We start from the raw sequence: 24,536 nt of genomic DNA, 5'->3' as shown, positions 1-24,536 counted from the left end.
GCTTCAGTTCGGATAGTTTCTAAAGATAAACTAAGTTCACATACTTAGACTGCCTAAAACACTAAGAGCTGCGCCTAAATCTTATTATTTTTCAAACCCTAAAGAGATGTTGCTTTTTAAACATTTTTTTCAAGAGCTAGATAAGGGATGAAGGAGACATCAGAGTATGAATAACTAGTGAATTATTTAGTGCTTTCTTCCACCTCCTGAAAGCTAGTTGAACTGAAGAATAAAAGATTTAGAAATACGGGAGAGAAATTGGTTAAGAGTACAATAGTATGGTATATCTGTACCCTACGAGAGTGAAAAAGGTCATTTTCAATTCAGAAGTGAATTGGTAATAGAAGACCAAGGTAATAAGAAAAACATCCAACCCAACTCATTCAGAGCTCAGAAGAACAGACAAGCAAGAATGTGCTCAATCCTACGCAGTCAGAGGATGTTATACCATTCCAACAGGTGTGAAATTTGAAAGTTACCGTTACAGCATACCATACTATAGTGTTTCTAATCTAAGGTAAACGTAATCACACATGGCACATATCAAGACTAAGAATTCATCCATTTACCTAAAACAGCTACTTGTAGAAGTGTATTATAAACATTTGTTTTAAGGAAAATTGTACTATAACCACATAACAATTGGACAGGAAAATACTAAGGAAAAGGGAATAACATTCAATAAACACATTCCAGATGAAATAAATTTTACAAAAAAAAAAAAAGATGACTGAGAAATTCAATTTGCCATGAAGAACTTCAGAAATCAGACTTTTTTGCCTAGCACTACAAATTCTGGAAACTTGTGTGAAAATACAGACATTAAGCACATCTAAATAAATATAAATCAAGATAGGGCATATAATTCAATAAATAACCATACGATAAGCTGCTATGTCATCTCCAATGAACAGATTTCAAAGTAATCATCACGGGAATGGGAAAGACAGGTTTTAACCTTAAATAATTCTAGCAATACCCAAATACTATTACAATAGTAGAGGTATTTATGCCCAAATGTTAGTTTTAATGACAGAAACTCAGTATTCACACAGGGATAAGTAGTTTCACAATTTATTGAATTGCAAATTAGATTATTATGCTAGTTAGAGAATAAATCTCCAAAATATCTTTGCAGGTTCCTGTATGTCTAAATGTATGCCAACATTATTGGACTGTTTAAATTATTAGAAGCTAAGAATATGAAGTACTTATCAAGGTTCCAACAATAAAAATATTTTTTAAAATACCGTATTTGGTAATAAATTAGATTTATAGAAATTGAGAATTCAAAATAAATTAAACCTGAGTTATAAGTGCCTCCTACCCTGCCCACCCCCAGAATACATAACTTATATCACATTCTCTTTTATACCAGTGTGCCTCAAACTTTAATAAGCATACATAATAATTCCTTGAAGATCTCATTAGATGCAGTTTCTGATTCAATAAGTCTGTTGTGGGGTCTGAGAGTCCACATTTCTAACAAGCTACAGATGAAGCTAATGCTGGTCTTTAGACCACCCTTTAAGCAGCAAGGTGACCTACTCTATAGTGAAGATGATTTCTGGCCTAATAGACTGTATAGTTTTAAAGATTATTCAAGGCTGTAAGAGATTTTGGAATCAAACATAACCACAAATGATCACAAAAAAATAGGCCTTAGAAGAAAAGAATGTTTTAGTTAAGTGAAAGCTTAAGGTATACCAAATTGGCAGTGTTTCTATTCATCCGACAATGACACCTTTCATACAATATAAATCAGGACACCAAGTTCTTGTAACTTTAAATAGTTACTATAGCTTGAGGCGCTCTTCCAGTTCATCCAAGTCCAGAAAATCCAAGCCAGTGCACTGCAAAACCAGTAAGAAAAATCTTTAATGGTTAACTGTCCATATAGATTACTTGTAAACTTGCTTTAGGCTATCCCATCTCCTCCTCCTCTTTCAACAAATAAATGCTTTTTCTTCTGTCTTGTAGCCAAACAGCGTGTAACAGCCAGTGCCCCTCCCTTTAAAAATCGAACAAAATTATCTCCAACCAAAGGACCCAATGCAAAGAGGTTGGCTTCTTTAACACATTCGTAGGTATATGCATCTATTTCCACAGGATTGTTCTTACAGGTGATTGGCTGGCTTGAGTTATGGCCCAGGTAACAGCCCTGCTCCTTCAGAAAGGACAGATTGGGATGAGAACCGATCAGTACTACGGCCGCAGAGAGCTTAAATACTTTTTTCAATCCAGAGAGGCTTTGAAGAATGCATTTCATGTCCGACTTAAAGGAAAGCACATGGTGCTCAGGAAAACTGGTATAATCAGATAAAAGATTTGAGTCTACAGAATATGACTGAGTACACATCATATGATAGACTTTATGGTATTCTGGATAAAGCTTTTTAGGAAGCTGTTTGAAAATTAAGCTTGGATCAGTTACTCGTCTGCGAAATACATGAATCACAGGAATGTTATTGTTGTAAGCACACAGTACCGCGTCGGCTGCAGTAAGCCCCGAACCTACAATTAACACCGGATCCACTTTGCCACGCAACTTTCCTTTGCTTATAGCAGCTCCAAACTCAGGCATTGAATGAAACACAAAAGGAAAATCTTCCCCTTCAATCTCCAGATGGGCAGGAGAATCCAATGTTCCAGTTGCCAGAGCTACATTCTCAGCAAAGAGACAGAAGGGAACATGGGACCCGTCTGCTGTTCGCTGATAACCCCTGACTTCCCAATTCCTCTTGATAAATTTTGACTTCTCTATCTGTAAATGCTGTGTTGAAATATTTCTGTCTTGTCCATCATCATCATCTTGATCTCTGTAGAGTCTTGATACAGAGGTGATATAAGTATTCTCTCTGAAATTCTTCTGAAGACCCATGACTTTTACATAATGTTTATAGTAGCGAGCTATTTCCTCGGGCATGACCCGATCCCCTTTTAGGTTCCTAAAAGAGAAAAAGGAAAAATATCCTGAGGAGAGTACTGTGACAGTTTCCACGATTATTCCCGCTCCATCTAGTTGGCTACCATTCAGATCTTTTTAATTCCTCTGGACTGTCTTAGCTATAAATTGACCTTTTACAAAGAAAAAGTTTTTTTCTTTAGTTAAAAATGTTAGTTTTATCAATAGAAGTCCCATGAAGTACAGACTGTATTTTAACGCATCTGTTTCCCCAGTGCCTTGCATAGGATCAGACTGGCTACCTTTATCAATAAATGTGTAAGTAAATGAACTGAAATGTGGAATTACAGACTTTTATAGTCTGTCTCACACCAATAATTCAGTCTATATACTCTTCAGCCTACATTCTGTAATGGACTGAATTAGATTATAATTATTTGAGAGCCTTGCAGGTCCAACTGTGGTATAGATAATTCTTAAAGATAGATGTGTCTGGGCGGCTCGGTCGGTTAAGTGTCTGCCTTTGACTCAGGTCATGATCTCAGGGTCCTGGGACCAAGCCCACATCGGGCTCCCTTTCCTTGCCCTGCTTGTACGAACTCTTTAATAAAAAAATAAAAACCTAATTCTTAAAGATCATATATGTATGATCTTGACATGATTTTTTTGTCATGATGACTGATTTTATTTTCCTGATGACTGAAAATAATTCACATCAGTCCTCTCAAAATCACCTAACATCTAAGTACTTAAAACATTTCTGTGTTTTCCTGTTCATAAAGAAACCTATAAATATAGTAAAATCCTTTTTTTCATAAAGAGCAGATCCTTTCATTTTCCACTTGAACTTTAAAGCAGTCATCAGTGCCCCCTCAACACTGGGCCCTGATTAGAGATAAGTAGCAGTAAAAACATATCAAATAATTTCACATCATCCATTACAAATTGTAACTGGAAGAAGTCCATAAAAGTTTTTCTTAAAATGTAATAATATAATTAAGATTTAGATTAACTCTCACTTTTCACAGAAACCTGATGTAGGTTTTATAAATGAGGAAATTAATAGCTAGTTTAAGTTACTTGACCCATGGTCACAACATTAGAAGTTACTAGGATTCAAACCCTGACAGCCTCTCAAGATCTGATGGTCAACACTATGCAAAGGCAGGAGGTGAAGCCAGTATTTAAACACAAGATTCAAAAACAAAACAAAACAAAAAAACCCCACAAGGTTCTTTTTCATATATTACTTCAATATACAACGTGCCCAATGTAAAAGGACGCACACTGCTAGCACAGAAAAAAAATCATAAAGCTTCCCCATTACCAGTATCACAAAAGGAAGAATGTTGAGCAATTTTCACTTGCTTGCTTATGAAAATCAAGAACTTGTTCAACTTGCCTGATTTTGTTACTTTTCATTTCAAACCCATATAAAATTCCTTTTTAAAAACTCCCAAAGGGGGGGTGGCCTGGCTGGCTCAGTCAGAACATGTGACTCTTGATCTCAGGGTCATGAGTTTGAGCCCCACGTTGGGTGTTGGGATTACTTAAATGAATAAATAAACCCCAAAAAACCAAAAGGAGTATTTGAAAAGTTTAATCTCAGTGATTCATGCTGGTCTGAATTTGCTCTTCTTAAATCTATGCAAATTAAGGATAATTTCTATGGATTAAGATGGTTTCTATCTAGCAGGAAGCCAAGCACTCAAATGTTTACAATCCTGTACTAACATAGGTTAAAGAACTTCCTGCTTTACTTATTCTTTCTGTGAGCAAATTAGATTCTCTGTATTAGTAATTCCCATCTAGTTTAATACTATCCTGGAAAATAAGGCTTTTCATATTATTTATCCTTTTAAATTTGGGGTTCTTTTTCCCCAAATAAACTTGTATCCTTCCACAAGAGATTTCTTCTCAATTATTTCTATTTTCATATTTCGTATCAAATCTTTACCTCTGTAGCCAATAGGGTAGCAAATCACATCACAGATTCTGGTTTATTCCACCATTCTACATTATGAACCATCAACACTCCCAGGCTCTGAAAGCCAAACACTACAGGTGTGTATACAGGAGATACCCATACACAAACCTGGATCGCCACTGATAAAAGTAAGTGTAGAATGGATGAGAAACTAAACAGTGGTTTAATAGGAGAGCAGGATAAATCCATAATCAACGAGGAACCTAGTCTATAGACAAGCCTTTACCGCTGTGTGCTTAGTTCTATAACATCTCTAAATGGAGACTAGCCCATCATCATTGCTGCAAAGAGGTTTTATCTGAAAGACACAAATTTGTATCATTCCTCTAAGAATCACAAAGTTTTTGAAATTGGCCAATGGACTCTCCCATTGTACATCAAAGAACTGTAACAGTTTGATCTTTACCTTCGTTTGCTAGATACCCAATCTTTAAATTTAAGTCCAGGTAGTTCCATCCAATTTCCAAAGCTGATTGTCAACATGGAACCTTCCATATTCTATGTGAATAAAAAAACACACAAACACATTTAAGCGGTAAGATGGATTTTTTAAAAAAACAAATACACTTTCATTCACTAAAATTAAGAGTCTGGATAAGGAGAATTAAAATAAGACCTAAATGGCTGTGTAAATTACAAACACTTTCATCATTTTGCAGGATCTATAGTCCTTCTTCCATAAAGTTAAGCCCTTATAAAACAAGTTTATGATACTGCCAGATGCCCAATGTTAATAGCTTCGGCCTGTAATAATATAATTCAGATACAGAGTGTGTTAGAGGAATACATCAGTATTTTCACTTTTTAAACAAAAGGAAAAAAGTTCATTAATTTCTAACACGTTATATATTCATTTTAATATTAACAAGTTTTTTAAGAAATGCGCAGAACAGCTTTTCCCCCCTCCCTCAATTAGAACTGCCAATCTAAGCTGGTTTGGATACAGCAGCAGCTCTTTCTAAAACCAGGGAAAGCACCAGTGGTTACCAGTTAAGAGGAGACTCCCCGCTGAGGCTACTGCTGCCTGTAAGGAAGTGAGCCCTTCCAGCTTCCTTGTCCTGCTTCTCTCTGCGCTGCTCACTACAAAGCAACCAAAAGCCCAGGGCCAACAGCACCTGTCCCGACGGCCTCCATGATCACTTTCAACCAACTCTTTTAGAAAGAGAACTCTGGCTTTGGTACGGAGATTGTACTAAAGAAGAAAAGAGTGGAGTAGGCAATCTTTCCAATAATTTGGGTCAAAGATGATGATGGCCAATACAGCAAAATTACAATCACGGTGGGGAAAAGTAGGGTGGAAGGACTCACAGTATGTTTATGAGAAAGAGTGGAGAAGATACAATAATGGGTTTGAATTGGGAGTTGGGGAAAGAACCACCAAGGAATGTTTCTGGCTTGAGGAACTACAGCCCAGTGCTACTACCCCGTAAGGAAATAAAGAAATCAGATGATAAAGGTGACTGGTTATGTAGGCATGCGGAGTTTGGGAATCAAACTCAAGGGAAGGTGTCTCGATGAATATACAAGAGATAGTAACATGGGCCAGGGATCTTGATTTGGGAATCACTCAACATGCACATGCTAGTCACTGAAGTATATGAGACAAGCCAGGGAGAATGAAGAATATAAAGAGAGGACCTTGGACTGGCACAGAGTTTACAGACAAGTCCACAAGATAACTGAAAAGGAGTGACCAAACAGGAAGAAAGACAAGGAGATGAAATGTTCAGCAAATCTAAGAGGGGTATCTTCACTGTCAAATGCTGCAGAGGTCAGGAAAAGATAAATTTTGAGACTGTCAAACTGAGCAAAAAGGGAAGATAACAACCTTTAAAAAGAGAAATTCCACCAGAAGAGGCAGTGACAGAAGCTAAAGTGAAGCTAGCTAAGGAACAGGAGGTAAGGCATAGGAGTAATGGATAGGTAACTATTTCAAGAAAGTGGCTCTAAAGCAAAGACTACAGATAAGCTAGCACATAAAACTTAATAATTGAGAATAATTTTAGTATATTTATATACTGAGGGACAGAAACTGGCAGAGAAACTTAAGATACAAGAAGATAAGGTGAAAATCAAATAAGCAGTGTCCTTGGAGAAGACAGAGGTCCAGAATATGTCTGGAAGGTTAGCTTAGACGTGCTACCACTTGCACAATGACAGGGGATAAGACACAAAGAGGCAGCATGAATGCAAGTAAGTTTGCAAGTCTGAGTGTAAAATTATGCAAGTTCAATCCTGATGGATTCTGTGTTCTAAGAATCAAGAGTATTCCTAAGTAGGAAGGTGGGAAAAAAAGGGATTGAGAACTGAGAAGAACATTCAAAAAAGAAATATCAAAGGATTACCAAGTAGTGTTCAGGACCCAAATGAGGTTGGAGAATACTTTTCACAGTTGTAGGACCTTTTTTTTTTTTTGTCTGGCAATGTTTAATAGCCCAAGTAGAGGAAAAGATAAAGTGGACAGTTTTATGAATTGCTTTTTTTTTTTTGTCAAGCTCATGTGACAGAAGGACAATGGGTCAAAAGCACTAAGGAGAATGGTTGTTAAACTACAGAACTTAAGCGGGTAAGTAAGGAGGTTAAGATCAGAGCTTCAAACTCTGTGTGTGAAGATTCAGTAGGGTGACGCAGCTGGAAGAATAAAAAGTTGTGTTCATAAAGTAAGAAATTTGAAAATTTAGATTTTCACTGAGTCGTTACTGTAGAGGCGCTGGAGTTAGTATCCAAGGAGGAATGGAAGAGATCGTTGAAAATGAAGCGATTAAGAGACTAAGAGGTTAAGATGTTGCTTGTGTCACGTATGTAAAGTTACTCGAGTTGACAATAAAACCTGGGATATAACGACAGACCGTGACTTAGGAACCACAGATTCAACAACTGATGGGAACATTCCGGGAGGTAGAGGGGCCAGGCATGACCTTGTTCAAAGGAACAGGAACTTCGATGGAAGAGCACTGCGGAATAAAGAGAACACCGATGTCACTAGTCAACCTGACAGGACACAGGGCCGTGAGAGAGTGAACAAACTCCACTCAGGGAGCTGCAGCGAGAATGGTATCTTCAGGAAAACAAGATTTCAAGGAAGGGAGTGAAAGCAGCTCATAACTGAAGTGGTTAAGAGTATACAGAAGCTTATTTATTAGCAAATGGAGTTGTAGGGGTCCATGGTTAGAGTCTGGAGGTGAGGAGAGGTGAGCCACTGGGTCACGAGAAAAGCAGAGAACTACGCAGGAATGACTGGGAGAGGACAAATGACTTAGGGGGCCTACATCCTGAGTAATAACCACGGTTAACTAGGATGTATATGAGGCATGGCGGGGCGGGGGGGGGGGGGCTGTCTATAACGACAAACAGTACTCGGGTCAAGAACCTGAAGATTAAGGTATGGAATGCAGAGGTGGGAATAAATAATTATGCCCCCGGAAAAGTCAAGTAACTTCATAGAAGTGATGTTTGAAAAATGGATAATAGCTAAAATATCATTTATTTATATCCCTCTTCTAGTGGGTATCATATGATGCATGAAAAAAATTCAGCAAATTTTCAGTACATTTCAAGCTTTACCACTGATTCAACTGTGTTTTTAGTAATCAAGGCTTATTAGGGTTTGACTTTCATATATATAAGGGAAAGAAATGAAGTAACAGAGATCATTGTACATTTTCTAAGCAAAAAAGAGAAGTACAAGAAAACTTCAGGAATTTAGAGAAGCATAATGCATTATGTTTTTCAAGAAATACTGTTTAATTAACAATGCTACTCACCATTAGCACAAATATAAACACTTAAGACAAAGGGCGCAGGGTAATTTGTTAGTTGCTATCCGTTACCATTCGGGGAATTAATATTAGGAGAGGAGTTGAACATATATTTAATCTATAAAGTTCTCAAATATCCTAAAACAGTCGCTTATTAAATATAAATATTTAAACATACAGCATTGCACTAATATATGAATATTCAACTGAAATCTGTACTGAAGATCTGATATTTAATGTTAAAATTCCCATGAAATCCTTATTCATAAAATAGCAGAAATTACTTAACATTTATTTGTATAACAAATGAGCATTCAATCAGATGCCATACTAACTGATAAGGGCCAAGGAGGAAAAGAAAAATGATTAGTTCCTGACCCCTAAGGAAATGCTCTGAATTATGTAGATCAATTCTCTGGTTTAACCCCTGCCATGAACTGAATGTGTCACCCCCAAAATCCATGGGCTGAAGCCCTAACCCCCAGTGTCATGATATTGGAGATGGCCTTTGGGAGGTAATTAGGGCCACATGAGGTCATAAGGGTGGTGCCCTCCTAATAGGATTAAGTGGCCTAACTAGAAGAGAGGCAGAGGGGAGGAAGGAGCATGCACCAAGAAAGGTGATGTCTGCAAACCAGGAAAAGAGCCCTCACACGAATTGAACAGCCTGGCACCTTGATCTTGAACTTCTCAGCCTCTACATTATGAAATAAATATCCATTGTTTAAGCTACTCAGTCTGTGTTATTTCAATACAGCAGCCAAGCAGATAAATACAACTTCCTTCTTTTATAATCCATTTTTCACTTAAGATCTTGAAAACACTGGGAAATAATGGGTATTGGTATGAAATACTGTGTGAGATTTTATAAAGTCTAAAATGAATTTAAAACTTTTTTTACTATACAAAACATTGTTGAAATATTTTCTTATAGTTCTTATAGTATAGAGAAGTTTATATTCTAAGACTATACTGGTAATCAAATTTGGCTTAATTTCTCGTTACCCATATTTTATTGAATGGCATTAAAATTCTCAGATAAAAGTTTGGTAAACATATATAACATATAATAATGTAGATCATAATGTTTCAGAATTCAAATGGTCTTATCAAGATATGTAATTACTCACATACGCTAAAATACTAAGAAAAAGATACTCACGTGCCAAGCTCCACCAGGTGGACCTTTACCAAGAACTAAGTGAGGGATGTAATGATGTTGTTCTAATTTCCAATGCAAAACAGATGGATAATCATACCCAAAGTCAGCATCTGGATGAAGAAGTGTGTCGAAAAGTACTGCAACTGGATTGGATGATCGGCCCTCAAGGCCCTCAGACAAGTATTCTAAGTCCTGAATGAATTTTTTTTTAAAAGACAGAAAAAAGGTAGAGTTTCAAGGAAAAAACAAGAAAATAAAGACAAACCAACCCCAGCTGTTGCAACAGTGGAAGCCATTACTCTAATCCAGCATTTCCCACAGAGTGTTGTTGCTATAAAACACTGATGTTCCTTGAGTCATAGATTCTTGATCAAAATGATTATAGGAAAAGACTGGATTTCACCAAAAATATTTAGATCCTTTTACTACAATACTTGAAGATTCATTTAATGCATTAATATGCCTTGGTACGTCCACTGTAGCATTCCAGTAACAAAAAAACAGCACATCCCAAACTTATTTGAACACAGAGCACCTATCAGAGCTCCCACCAGGAAATAATGTGGGAAATTCTGCTCTGATCGATTCAGGAAAAATAAACAGATGACACTTGGCAGAACACATTTACAAACTGAAAGTAAAAATGACAGACAATGTTATTCAGAAGAAAGGATTTTCAACTGAGAAATACAATGCTTATATAAGTAGAAAGCCAACCTTGTTTGAGTATCAAAACAAAACAAAACAAAAAGCAAAAAGATGGACATGGAAGAGAGAATACCTGATCAACAATGGAAAGGTGTCTTGCTTCTTCTAATTTGCTATGTAAGATTGTATTTGGATGTATTGCTTCTGATGAGAAATATGGCCTGTAGCCTGATAACATGTAGGAAAGGCAGATTCCTGAGGGTCCATTTCCTAGTAGAAAAAAAAAAAAGGTGGAGAGAGGCGCATCATGTGTCTCAATAACTCTTATTCGTTGGCATTTCTCCAAGATCCATTTTCTCCCTTACTGATTTGTCTTCCTTCTCTATACTCTTAAAACCAAGTATTCATAAGATACTGACTTTTGTCTTCTCCGTTTTCTTTTGGGATTCTCATCTATTTGAAGCTTTAAGTCTCTATGCTACTGACTCCCCAAATTAAACCTGCAGGCTGGCCTCTTGCCCAAAATTATAGATCCCAAATTTCCAGATGCCACTTCTTCACTCCACTTGAACTACTAATAATTTAATCACAATGTGTTCAAAAGCATATTCATGAGTTCCTTCATTTAGGTGCCCTCTTCTTTACATCCTATCCACTCGCCAAGTTTGATGCTAACAAAATCTTTAATCAGGTTCTGATTCTAAATCTATTCAGTCACTATATCCACTCAGTTGTCTTTTTTAGTGTCATTCCTAGACTCTCAGGAGACAAAGTCCTAAGTGACAAAAGTTTGTCCTAAAGATACAACTATTCCAAAATCATTTCACATTCTACATTCAGATGAATTTTGATAAAACAAAGTTCCTCATCATACTACCCTCTCCATTTGGAAAATCTTAATTGTTTGCTTCTGATAACCCAGAGCTCACCATGTTCTGGTTTCAATCATCTTTCCAAACCCATTTTCTAATAGTATCTTCCTATATTTTTATATGTTTAAAATAAAACCAAACTGGATTTTTTGTTGAATCCTGGTGAACTATTTCCATTTCTGTGGTTTCTTAGTCTGGGTTTCCATTTCTCTCTTTGCTCCATCTACCAAAAATTTAATCCAACTGGGATAAGGGTTAGCTATCAGGAAGAAAATCTTGTTCTATTCTCTAATATTTTGCCCCAAATAAAATAAGCTCAAAGATGTTAATATGAGAAGTAAAGTCATAAGAATATTAGAAAATGGATTCCTACTTCTACTACTTATAGTGCTGGAGTGGCAAGGCTTTAAGCATGACACAAAACTCAAAAGACAGAAAGGAAAGTAAACCATTTGACTTCATAAAAATTCAAAACAAATGAGAAATAGTGAAGTTAAGATCTAAGGGAAAGAGCTAATTTCCCTGAATCAAAAACAAAGAAACAAAACTAAAGAATAAATATCACATGATAACATCAATACAGATAAAAGCACTTAACGAAATCCAACCCTTTTCATGGTAAAACAACAACAACAACAAAAACACCTCAGCAAACTCAAATAGAGGGATACTTCCTTAACTTGATAAAGAGTATCTACAATAAACCTACAGCTAACATCATACTTAATGGTGAAAAACTAGATGCTTTCCCTCTAAGATCAAGAACAAGACAAAGATGTCTCTTCTCATCATTCCTTTTTTTTTTAAGATTTATTTATTTATTCATGATAGATGTAGAGAGAGAAAGAGAGAGGCACAGGTACAGGAGGAGAGAGAAGCAGGCTCCATGCTGGGAGCCCGACGTGGGACTTGATCCCGGGACTCCAGGATCACGCCCTGGGCCAAAGGCAGGTGCCAAACTGCTGAGCCACCCAGGGATCCCCTCATCATTCCTTTTTTTAAAAAATATTGTATTTACTTATTCATGAGACAGAGAATGAGAGAAGCAGAGACACAGGCAGAGGGAGAAGCAAGCTTCATGCCGAGAGCCCAACGAGGGACTCGATCCCGGGTCTCCAAGATCACACCCTGGGCTGAAGGCAGCACTAAACCACTGAGCCACCCGGGCTGCCCTCTTCTCATCATTCTTACTCAACAAACACCGTAATTAGGAGTCGTAGTTAATGCAATAAGAAAAGGAAATACAGACTAGAAAGAAATAAAACTGTCCTTGTTCATAATAGCCATGATTTTCTATGCAGAAAATTCCAAAGAATGGCCCCAAAACTCCTAGAACTAACATCAAGATTGCACAATACAAGGTTAACATACAGAAACCAGGTTCTTTCCTATATACCAGCAATGAACAAGTGGCATTTGAAATTAAATACACAACACTGCTTAGTTTGTGTTGAGATTACTTAACTTGGGTTATGGATCCAATTAAATATATTTAAGATGATAACTATATGTATAAGATATATACAAGGAAAACCACAAAACTCTGAGGAATGAGCCCAAAGTGATGCTCATGAATAAGATTCGATATTGTTAAGATGTCAGCTCTTCTCAACTTGATCTACAGTTTCAATGCAATCCAAGTAAAAATCCCAGCATGTGACTTTGTGGATACAAACTAATTCTGAAGTTTAAATGGAAAGGTGAAAGACTCAGAATAGTGAGCACAATATTGAAGAAGCAAGTCAGGACCAACATCATCCAGAGTCAAGTTGTACCATAAAATTCCAGTCAACAAGACAGTGTGGAAATTATTAAAGAGTAGACAAATCAATGGAATGGAAGAGAGCACAGAGAGATCCTCACAAATACAGCCAACTTATTTTTGACAAAGGAGGAAAGGCAAGCCAACGGAGAGAGGATAGTCTTTTCCACAAATGGTGGAACTGGACATCCATACGCAAAAATACGAAGCTAAATACTAACCTTGCATCTTTTACAAAAATTGACTCAATATATCATACACCTAAATATAAAGCACAAAATTACAAAACTTAGAAGATAAAATAGGGAAAAATCTAGGTGACCTTGGACTTGGTAAGTTTTCAGCTGTAACAGTAAAAGCAGGATCCACAAAAGAAAAAAACTGATAAACAGAATTTCACTGAAACTTAAAATTTCTGCTCTGCAATGGACACTATTAAGAGAGTGAAAAGATAAGTCACACTGGGAGAAAATAGTTGCAAAATGTAACAAAGAACTCTGGAGTCTCAACCATAAGAAAATAAACAATCTAATCAAAGGATCTGAACAGACATTTCAAAGATACACAGATGACAAGAATATGAAAAGATGCTCATCGTGTACGATTACAGCACTGCAGATTAAAACAATGAGGTGCCACTACACACCTATCAAAACGGCTAAAATCCAAAATAGAGACAATACCAAATACTGACAAGGACTTAGAGAAACAGGACCTCTCATCCATAGTTGTTAGGAATGCAAAATGACAGCCACTTTGGAAGACAGTTTGACAGTTTCCTAAAAAGCTAAACAGTTTTAAGATATAATCCAACAGTCATACTCCTAGGTATTTATCCAAATGAGTTGAAAACTTAATGGCTATGCAAGAAGCTACACATGCATGTTTACAGCAGCTTTACTCATAATTACCAAAAACTGGCAGCAGCCAAGATGTCCTCCAGTAAGCGCACAAACTCAAACATCCAAGCAATGGAATGGTATTCAGCGATAAAAGAGAAATGAGCTATCAGACCATGCAAAGACCAATCTTTAAGGCCTACTATTAAGTGGAAGAAGCCAGGATGGAAAGATTCCATACTGTGTAATTCCATGAATATGATACCCTAGATAAATCAAAACTACACCAACAGTAAAAAAGACCAGTAACTGCCAGGGGTTGGGGGTTGAGGGACAGGATAAATACGAGGAGCACAGAAGGCTTTCAGGGCAGTGAAACTCTTCTGTAGGATACTATAACTGTGGGTACAGGAGATTATATATCCAGGATGAAAAACCTGGACTAACGGGAGAAACTGGAACACCAAGCGCAGCCCTGAGATATCCTGGAAGCGAACTTCTACAAACACCATCATCTCTATCCTCACCCTTCAAGAGAAATCCAGGGCAGAACTATCTGCTTACCGCCTTTCCTCCTCCTTCCTCCCTCCCTTTACTGTATCCACCCCACGTCCAAGGACAAGACTTTTCCTTCCTTCCTGTTAATTTTGAAAGAGGCCATCAAGGGCACCTGGGCAGCTGAGTCAGTTAAACATTCAAGTCTTGATTTTTGGCTCAGGTCATGATATCTCAGGGTCGAGGAATCGAGCCCCATGTCAGGCTCCATACTCGGTGGGTCAGTGCTCCCAAACTAAAGGAAACACAGTCTGCTGGAGATTCTCCCTCTCCCACCTTGCAAGGGAACATACACTCTCTCATTCTCAAATACATCTTAAAAAAAAAAAAGGCTATCAAAGAAGCTAAAGAAGCTATATGCCATCAAGGTACATGATGCCCCATAATTCTTTCTGGAAGCTTGCTCCACACTGTGGTACTTGTCTGACTTGCTTAAGTCTGATTATCAGATGCAAGACATATGTAACAGTTAAAAACATGCAACAAAACAAAATCATAAAAATTACATCTATAATTCTGAAGTAATTAGGTTATTATAGCTTAACTTTTAGTATTTTATATGCCTATCTGTTGAGGTGGTACGAAGGATATATGATGAAATCACTATGGTTATGGTCATTATGCATACTACTGCCGAGTACCACGCCGTTCATTCCTGAGAACGAGTTACTTGCACAGGTTACTCAACTTCTGACTATTATTTCCCCCACAAAAGAGGGTTGTGAGGCATAATCCAGTAATGTACACTGCATGCTCAGTACAGGGCTCTAACAGTCTTGGTTATCATCACGGCCATGACACTAGCATAGTAATTAACCCAACTGCTAGTATTTTAACACAATAGGGTAATAGCAATCCTTTAGTGAAAAAAAAATGTTACATTCTAACACAGAATCTAGTATCAGATAAACCAATTACTGTCTCTCCAAAGATCTGGTTATTGGGTACTTAAGCATATCGAAAACTTAAAAATACTTTTCAATATGATCCTAAGAATGTGCGCCATGTAACTATGCATATATAGTAGTAAGGATCATAACTGTAATTTTAAGAGTTAAAATGCAGTACTTACCTATTACTACCACAGGCAAAGTCACCGATGAATCTTCCAGTAAAGAAGTTTCTTCAACTAATGGCATAGCTTTAACTTTCTGTCCCAAGTTATCACCAAAATATTGCACTAAGGAATTAAAAATCTCTCCTTCGGTTTCAGTGTCACTATAGTTTCTTAAAAAAAAAAAGGGGAACAAAAAACAAGAGATATAGTCATTATAGCCTTTATAAAAAACCTGTCTTTATTCAGATTTTCCTTAGGCCCTTAAATATTCAATAGTTCCATAAAAGGAGAAAAGAAAATCCTTCCGATTGATGCATTCAAATTAGTAGCTTAGCTTATCTGTCAATCTGTACCATTTTTAACGTCAGAAATCCTAAATAGCTGCTAATGTCTTATAGTACCACGTAGGCAAGTCCCACACACGTTCTAAATAGGAAGCTAAGATGAAAGAAACAGCATTGTATTGGGGATTTTTACAATTCTCTGAGATTTCCCCAGAATGGCTAATTTCTCTTTTTTTTTTCCTCATTAATAAAAAGGTAAGTGCACTAGAGGCAGTATATTTGGAACAAAATAGTCATATTTTAAGGAAAAGCGAACTGTACTTCTGTATTACAAACTGTGCATTTTGGTAAAAGAAATGAAGTTTATTCATGTTATTGATTTTCAGATGTTGAAATATGGAAACATCTTTATCTCGATTTCCAATCTACCTCCTTTCCCAGGGGCCACCCTAGAAGCTGGTTTGAGCATCCTGACATGCTCATGAAATGGACGGAGTGGCCTCCAAACGCAGTCAATGTGCTTCACTACACTAGTGATGCCTTCCTAACAGAATCCCCAAATTAGTTTTCATCCTTACATAGTCAGCAGCGAGCCAGTACCTGGAAATACTAAACTGAGGGCCCACACGGGTTCAGGTGCTTACTACTGCTCCCAAAATGATAAACACAAGGTGCATCGGTTATTGCACAGGACTCACGGATCCCAGAGGAGAATGAAAAATGGGAAGAATGAAGCAAAGACCAAAATTTCCATTTCCTTATGACTCCCCGGGTCACAGGCTGCCCTATGACAGTGGTGGTCTCTAAGATACGCTAACGTCCACCCCAATTATCTGGACTCCTCTGATGGTGGTGGCCTGGCGGGGCCAGAACGGGCACCCCCTGGACAGGTCTACTAAGGAAGGCCCCTCTGCACGCGGAAGCCTGCTCCTGGGAGAAGGGCCTCATGCTCAATCCATCCCTTTCCGATCATTCCAACCGCTTCTCTAAGCAGATCCAGGTACGCGAGTTACCCAGGCTGCCGATGCTTCTTGGCAACAGAGTCAGGTGTTCTTACACCCAAGCCTATTTCTGGTATTTCTCCTCAATGGGCGCCAAGGACAGATCCCCCAGCTCCCCGTGGACACTTCTGATCAAAGTCCTTTTGGATGCTAAGGCCTAACACAGTGGCGGCGATAAAGGAAAATGCACAGCTCATCGTCAGTCTCTTCCGACAACCTTACGCTCTTGTTCCCAGATATATAACCCAGGAAATTATTTTTTTCAATGATAATCACTCTAAATTTTGGTTAATCAAAGAGATGTTTCTTTCAGACCTTAACATTTCCTCCTTTTCAAGTGCACAATTCAGGGTTGTTAGTGCAATCACAAGGTTTTGCAATCACCACTACTAATTCCAGAAAAATTTTATCACCCTAAAAGTGAACAACTAAGTTAATAGGAATAAACTAAGTTAGCAGAAAACTACAGCACCCATTAAAACTCATTCTCTAGTCTTCCTCACCCAACCCCACCCCTGCCCAGCTAATGGCAACCACTAATTTACTTTCCGTCTTGTTGGACTTGCCGGCTCTGGAAATTTCACATAAATGGAACCTCTCACACATTATGTGGCCTTTTGTGTCAGGCTTCTTCCACTTAGCATATTTTCAAGGGTCACCCATGGTGTAGGATCTGCTGGTACTTCCTCTTTTTTCATGCCTAAGTAATATTTCACTGTATAGATAGAACACAGCTTGTTCATTCACAAACTGATCAACATTTGAGTTGTTTCCGCTTCTTGGATGTGCAAACAATGCTGTGAATGCTCCCGTATAAATTTCTGTGTGGATAAATGTTTTCATTTCTCCTACAAGTACATGCAAAGGCTGTGTCATGAACTCTGTTTAACACCTCAGGAACTGCCGAGATGTTTTCTGAAGTAGCTGCATCATTTTACATTTGCACCAGCAATATGAGGGCTCCAGCTTTTCCACACCCTCACCAACACCTATCTTTTTGTAGCTACCCTCATTGGTGTGAAGTGACCTCTCACAGCAGTTTTGACTTGCATTTCCCTAATGACTAATCATGTTAAGCACCTTTTCACATACTTTTTAGCCATTTGTGTTACCTTCTTTGTAGAAATATTTTCCACCCACTTTCAAGTTGGGCTTTTTATTGTTGGGCTTTAAAAATTATATATGTAGCACACAGGTTCCTTATCAGATGTATGATTTGCAAATATTTTCTCCCATTCTGTGGGTGGTCTTTCCTTTTGTCATATTCAGAATTACAAAAGTTTTGATTTTCCATCAAGTCTGATTTTTTTCTTTAGCTACTGTGCTGTTGGTGTCTAAGAAACCACTGCCTAATCTGACATCACCATGATTTATTCCTCTTTTCTATAAGTTTTATAGATCTAGTTTTTTTAGGTTTATGTCTTTCTTCTATTTTGAGCTAATTTTTATATCACACATTTTGAAGTGTCCAACTCCATTCTTTTGCTTGTGAATATCCATTTGTCCTGGAATCATCTGTTGACAAGACTGTATTTTCCCCTTTGTCTTGTGAACCCATGGGAAACCAACTGACCATAAATATAAAGAATTATTTCTGAACTCTCTATTCCACCTATGTTAATCATTACGCAAGCACCACACTATCTGGCTCACTGTTTCTCTGTAGTAAATTCTGAAATTAGGAAGTGGGAATTCTCTTTGTTCTTTTTCAAGTTGTGTTGGCCATTCTGGGTTCCTTGCAATTCCTTATGAATTTTAGGGTCTTGTCATTTCTGCATAAAAGGCTGCTAGGATTTTGATAAGATTGCATTAAACTTATAAATTAATTAAGCTTATTGCCATTTTAATTAAGAATACTAAGGTTTCCAACCCATGAACATGGGATTGCTTTTATTTAGGCCTTCTTTAATTCTTTTTGATGATGTTTTATAGTTTTTGGTGTACAAGTCTTAAGACTTAGGAATAAGTATTTCATTCTTTTTGATGCTCGCATAAATGGTATTTTTTAACATTGTCAGACTGTTGTTCATTGTTAGTGTCTAAAAGTTGGATTGATTTTTGTATCTTGATCCTGTATTCTCCGATGTTGTTTAATTCATTTATTAGGTCTAGTAGGTTTTGGGTGTGGGCCTCTAACAATTTAACTCTAGTCTATTCCAAGACTCTAATACATTAAGTAGAGCCAAAGTTTTAGCTTATCTGTACAGTGTAAGTAATTTATTCTCATTTTCTTCTGGTTATTAGTATAATCTAGTATAATCTGTACATACGTAATATGTATATAACCTATAATATTATTGGTATGTATGTAATATGCATATAATCTATAATATTGGTATTAACTATTTGTAATAAACTTGCATGGTATTTAATAAATTTAATATGGATTAACAGATGAAAAACAGAATCAAGAGAAGCAAACAAAAAAAAAGAAGTATGGTTCACTGGTTTTACATAAAGCAACAATGAAACAAAAGCCTTCTAGTAAGTAATTTTCCTAAAAAATTCAGAGCCTAAGTTATAATTCGGTATTACTGCACAGGTCTTACAATATGTTTATACTGTATCACAGGTCTATGGACAGTTTCAATTTCTACCTGAGATATCCAATTTGATGAATGTTAGTTTTAAAACAAGTATTTTGAGTAATAAAAAAAAATTTTCCTTTATTTGGGACACTAAGTTAGAAAAATATATAATTACATTTTAGGAAAGAGTAAACAGCACTTTGCACACATGGGAAACAGCTACACTAATAAGCAAAAGACTATCTGATATTTAAGATTTTAGGGAACTGGGATCCCTGGGTGGCGCAGTGGTTTGGCGCCTGCCTTTGGCCCAGGGCGCGATCCTGGAGACCCGGAATCGAGTCCCACGTCGGGCTCCCGGTGCATGGAGCCTGCTTCTCCCTCTGCCTGTGTCTTTGCCTCCCTCTCTCTCTCTCTCTATCATAAATAAATTAAAAAAAAAAGATTTTAGGGAACTTCCATCTTTTGTTCTTGAAATATTATAGTCCAGTCTTGGAACAAATTTAAGAGGATGGCACAAGGGATATAACTTGGGTAACAAAAAGACTTTTCTCACATCTAGCAATACTTCTTTAAATGATCACTCAAACTCAAATGAGAGGCTTAGTATCTGAATTTTTATAGTCTTTAGGAGCATGATTCTAAATTGTCACCAAATTGATACTACTATATATATATATATACACACATATATATATATATATAAAGTTCTAACGACACAAATGAAGTAGTCACACTGTTCATCTTACAAAACTGTAGGTCTGGAACAATGAGTGGACAACTGGAAAGTCAGTGGACAGTTAGCACAAACCTATTCTTTTCTGATATTACGTGAGATCCAAAAGATACAGGTTGTCACAACCTGTTTTAAAATGTGTGTTCCTGTGGATCCCTGGGTGGCTCAGCAGTTTAGTGCCTGCCTTTGGCCCAGGGCATGATCCTGGAGTCCCGGGATCAAGTCCCATATTGGGCTCCCTGCATGGAGCCTGCTTCTTCTCCCTCTGCCTCTCTCTCTGTGTCTTCTCCCTCTCTGTCTCTCATGAATAAATAAAATCTTAAAAAAAAAGTGTTCCTAATAAAATTGCTCAAAAAAAAAAAGACAACCTAAGTAAATCATAAAGCCTTTCCTAAAGAATAGGCCTTATATGTTTTATTTTTAAAATCTGAGATACAATATAGCTATTTTTACAAAGGAAATATGGCTTATTAATCATAATTTTCATCCTGTGACTAGTAAGGCTCGGTTTCCTTTATCCCTCAAGATTGAAACATACCAACTACTTTGTCATCTCCTTCTCCAAACTTCTGTACAAAGAGATAAGCATATGGTATCCACAGCCTAGGGTTGGATGAACGGATATGAATCCCAGTCTGTGTCCCTAGAGTTCAACTACACCAAAAGTGGTCAAAAGGCTTTTGGACAGCAGTTTCTGAAAGGCATCTTCATTTCTCCAAGGGCTTCCATTTAACAAGTTTTCATGAGAGGGAAAAACTCCCCAAAGTGGATCTAATTCTCTCAAATCAATGTCTGTCAAGTAGTCAACAAAGAAAGTTGCCTAAAACTTAAAATCCAGCAGTTTATTACATAGGACATTTTTTTTGTTGTTGTTGTTTTTAATATCCAGGACTTAGAAACCCCTAGAAAACTCACGGAGAAGCTGAGCAAGCCTGGACAGTTGCTTTCTATTAAAACAGGAGTTCTGAACCTTCTCTGTGCCGTATACTCCTCTGCAATTTGGTGAAACCTCTGAGCCTCTTCCTTAAATATTATCATTAAACAAATAAAAGATACATAGGATTTACAAAGAAACAAATTACATTAAAATACAGTCATAAAATGTCAACTTGTGACGTCTATTTGCACGTCTCTATTGTATTAAACAACAAGCTAGGTGATGTGTAATTACGGTAATTTTGAAGAAATAAGCGTACAGTATTTCTAGATCTGTGCAACTGGGATATGAAAATGTCTGTGAATTTTTACTGGTGACAAAGTCACAAATACTCGGGGACCTGTTGCTTACGTTCATAATTGAAAGGCATTTTAGAATTTGGTTAAAGTTCTCAGTTGGACCCTTCTTTACATCCAAGTTCAGCACTAGCACTACCTGAATTCTACCGACGGAATCCAATTCTAAAACCCCCGATCTGGGGCCCCTGGGGGGCTCGGTGGGGGGCTCAGTGGTCGAGCGTCCGCCTTGGGCTCAGGTCGTGACCCGGTCCGGTCCGGGTGAGTCCTGCATCAGGCTCCTGCAGGGGGCCTGCCTCTCCCTCTGCCTGGGTCTCTGCCTCTCTCTGTGCCTCTCGAGAATAAATAAATAAAATATTTAAAAAAAAACCCTCTTGATCGGAGTTTCAGGTCTTGATGAAAATGTCATATATCATCATTCTAGCACGTTCATGTATGTAAAGTAAAATAACGTACGGAAGTCTCCGCTAAGTTTGACATTTCTCACCCCAGGGTTAAACCACCTCCAGGGCCTCCGGTCTCCGGTGACCGACGTCAGTGCCCGCCGAGCCGCCGCCCCGCCCGCCCGGCTCGCACCCTCGGGCTCTAACGCAGGAACCGCCGCCCCACGACTCCGCCCTCAGGGGAGTCCCGGCCGCCTCCGTCGGTCCCACCGCCCGCTACGCCGCGAGCGCCTCGGGCCACGGGACGGGGGGCTCCGCGGGTCCAGCAGTGCCCCCGCCTGCCGCCCGCCCGGTAACCGCGCCTGGGCCGCCCCGTCCCGGCCCCGGGCCCGGGCCCCGCGCGGGGGAGCCCGCCAGCCCCTCGCGGAGGCTTCGCGCCGCTCTCCGGTCGCAGGTCGCAGGAGGCCACTCGCTCCGGGGCTGCCCGCTTTCGGGGTCCCGGGACCCGCACGGTCCCGGGGGAGGGGGAGGGAGGGGGAGAGGGGCTACAGCGGGGAGGAACCGGGAGGCCCCTGCGGTCCCGGCGCTCGCTCTCCAGCCGCACGCGTCCCGGTCCCGGACCCGGCCCCGGTCCCGGTCCCGGTCCCGACCCCGACTCTGCACGTCGCGGCCTCCGCACCGCTGCGGGGCGGGGAAGCGCTCCCCCCGCCGGCCCCGGCCCCTCGGCCCCCGCACCCCCGCCTCCGGCCTTCGTCCCCACCGCCACCGGCCACCGGCCCCCGGCCCCCCCCACCGGCCCCTGGCCCGCATCCACCGCCCCCCGCGGCCCCCGGCCCCCCATCACCCGGCCCACATCCCTCCCGCGGCCCGCAGCCCCCCCACGGCCCCGTCCCTCCCGCAGCCCCCCCGACCGCCCGGTCCCTCCCCCACGGCCCCCGTCCCCCCCCCCGCATCTCCACCCCCGTCCCCCCATCACCGGGCCCGCATCCCCCCCTTGGCCCCCGTCCCCCCCATCCCCCCGCGGCCCGCATCACCCCCCAGCGGCCCGCATCACCCCCCCGCGGCCCGCATCCCCTCCGCGGCCCCCGTCCCCCCATCACGTGGCCCGCATCCTCCCCCCGCGGCCCCCGTCCTCCCCGCATCCCCCCCGCGGCCCCCGTCCCCCCCGCGGCCCCCGTTCCCCCATCACCCGGCCCGCATCCTCCCCCCGAGGCCCCCGTCCTCCCCGCATCCCCCTCCCCCCGCGGCCCCCGTCCCCCCATCACCCGGGCCGCATCCCCCCGGCGGCCCCCGTGCCCCCATCACCCGGCCCACATCCTCACCCCGCGGCCCCCGTCCTCCCCGCATCCCCCCCCGCGGCCCCCGTCCCCCCCCCGCATCCCCTCCGCGGCCCCCGTCCCCCCCGCGGCCCCCGTCCCCCCCCATCACCCGGCCCGCATCCTCCCCCCGAGGCCCCCGTCCTCCCCGCATCCCCCCCCGCGGCCCCCGTCCCCCCCCCGCATCCCCTCCGCGGCCCCCGTCCCCCCCGCGGCCCCCGTCCCCCCCCATCACCCGGCCCGCATCCTCCCCCCGAGGCCCCCGTCCTCCCCGCATCCCCCTCCCCCCGCGGCCCCCGGCAGGGAAGTCACCTGAAATGCCCGGCCAGGGAGCAGCGGCAGCACCACACCGGCATGGAGCGCGGCGCACGGGGCGCCTGAGCGCGACCGCACCGGCCGCCGCCACCGCCCGCCCCGCCTGGGCCGCCCGCTCGGGGCGCCCGCCCGCTCGCCCGGGGTCGCGGGGTCGCGGGGTCCGCGGGGCGCCCCGCGCGTTGCCGTCGCCGCGGCCGCCCGGAAGCTGCGGCTCAGCGGCCCGGCCGGGCCCGGGCGCCCCGAACGCGCCTCGGGAGAGCGGCTTCCGCTGGTCGGCCGCGGGGAGCCCGGCGGCGGAGGCCCATCTGGGGGCGCCGCGCGGGGGGCGGGACGGGGCGGGGCCCGGCGGGGGCGCGCGGGCTCCTCCTCGCAGGTGCGGCGGCGGCGGCGGCGGCGGCGGCGGCGGGCGGGCCCGGCGATTGGTGGAGACGCGCGGGGGGGCGGGGCCGGGCCGAGGGCGGCTGCGCGGGCGGGCCCGGCGATTGGCGGAGACGCGCGGGGGGCGGGGCCGGGCCGAGGGCGGCTGCGCGGGCGGGGCCGAGGTCTGCGCGCCTCCCGCCCCCGCCGGGCTCCGGGGCCTCGGCCTGCACCCCCGCCCCTCTGCGCGCCCCGGGCCGCGGCGAGACCAAGGGAGAGCCCCCCCCGGGACACCCACCTTGGCGCCTTTCCTCGGGGGGCGGCCTGGGCGCGGGCGCTGGGAGCTTCTACACGCTTGGGGCTCCCGACCTGGCCGCGCCCGGGGGGAAACCCCAGACCTCGGGGCCCGGCCTGCACCCCGACGGTTCCGATCGTGCAAGCCCCGCCTGCCAACGGGGGCGCCCCCCGCCCCTGGGAAGGGCTCGCAAACAGGTCACCTGTGCTGCCGCCAGAAGCACGGGGGCTCGGCCCGCCCGCGGCTCCGCGAGCCTGGTCCCCGGCGGCAGAGGGCGGGACGCGAGTGTCCGTCGGGGATGCGAGTCCTACAAGTTAGAGAGCGCCCAGGAATAAAAAAAATATATATAATATAATATAATAAAATAAAGGCGGCGGAAAGCTCCTAGAAGTGGTTGCTCGCAGGTGCTGTGAGGCACAGGTGTCTCGCTGTCCCCACTGCCAAAAAAGCCCAGTCCTCTTTGAAATCGACTTGTAAGATGCACAGTTTCTGTCTTTAGTTTTCTTTCCAAGTTCTCGGTTTTTGCTGAATGTCGTTACCGAA

The 24,536-nt window shown here is 42.1% G+C and overlaps 1 protein-coding gene across 3 annotated transcripts; it reads right to left on the bottom strand.

The window, feature by feature from the left end:
- Nucleotides 1-1,058: 1,058 nt before the first annotated feature.
- On the bottom strand, nucleotides 1,059-24,219 carry OSGIN2 (oxidative stress induced growth inhibitor family member 2). Of its 3 annotated transcripts, none has more exons than XM_055303407.1 (6): nucleotides 24,196-24,219; nucleotides 15,561-15,715; nucleotides 10,594-10,730; nucleotides 9,813-10,004; nucleotides 5,299-5,390; nucleotides 1,059-2,948 (listed from the first exon to the last, which is right to left on the bottom strand). In XM_055303407.1, the coding sequence occupies exons 2-6, from the start codon at nucleotides 15,625-15,627 to the stop codon at nucleotides 1,919-1,921; spliced, it is 1,518 nt and encodes a 505-aa protein (XP_055159382.1). In that variant the 5' UTR covers nucleotides 15,628-15,715; nucleotides 24,196-24,219; the 3' UTR covers nucleotides 1,059-1,918. The 3 variants fall into 3 exon arrangements, with proteins under 3 accessions (XP_055159382.1, XP_055159381.1, XP_055159379.1); XM_055303406.1 differs by lacking the exon at nucleotides 24,196-24,219 and adding an exon at nucleotides 23,997-24,049; XM_055303404.1 differs by lacking the exon at nucleotides 24,196-24,219 and adding an exon at nucleotides 23,339-23,464.
- Nucleotides 24,220-24,536: the final 317 nt, after the last annotated feature.

The sequence above is a fragment of the Nyctereutes procyonoides genome, unplaced genomic scaffold (assembly GCF_905146905.1).
Source record: "Nyctereutes procyonoides isolate TBG_1078 unplaced genomic scaffold, NYPRO_anot_genome, whole genome shotgun sequence".
Classification (NCBI taxonomy): Eukaryota; Metazoa; Chordata; class Mammalia; order Carnivora; family Canidae; genus Nyctereutes; species Nyctereutes procyonoides.
This window is presented reverse-complemented; position numbering and strand designations above follow the sequence as displayed.

Bases quoted from the DNA above. Each gene is read 5' to 3' on its own strand.
- OSGIN2 (XM_055303404.1), bottom strand. From the start codon at position 23,382: ATGCCGGTGTGGTGCTGCCGCTGCTCCCTGGCCGGGCATTTCAG. The intron at 10,731-15,560 runs GTAAGTACTGCA...TTTTTCTACTAG, and splicing joins TTTGCCTGTGGTAGTAATAG to GAAATGGACCCTCAGGAATC. The intron at 10,005-10,593 runs GTATTCTCTCTT...AAATTCATTCAG, and splicing joins ACCTTTCCATTGTTGATCAG to GACTTAGAATACTTGTCTGA.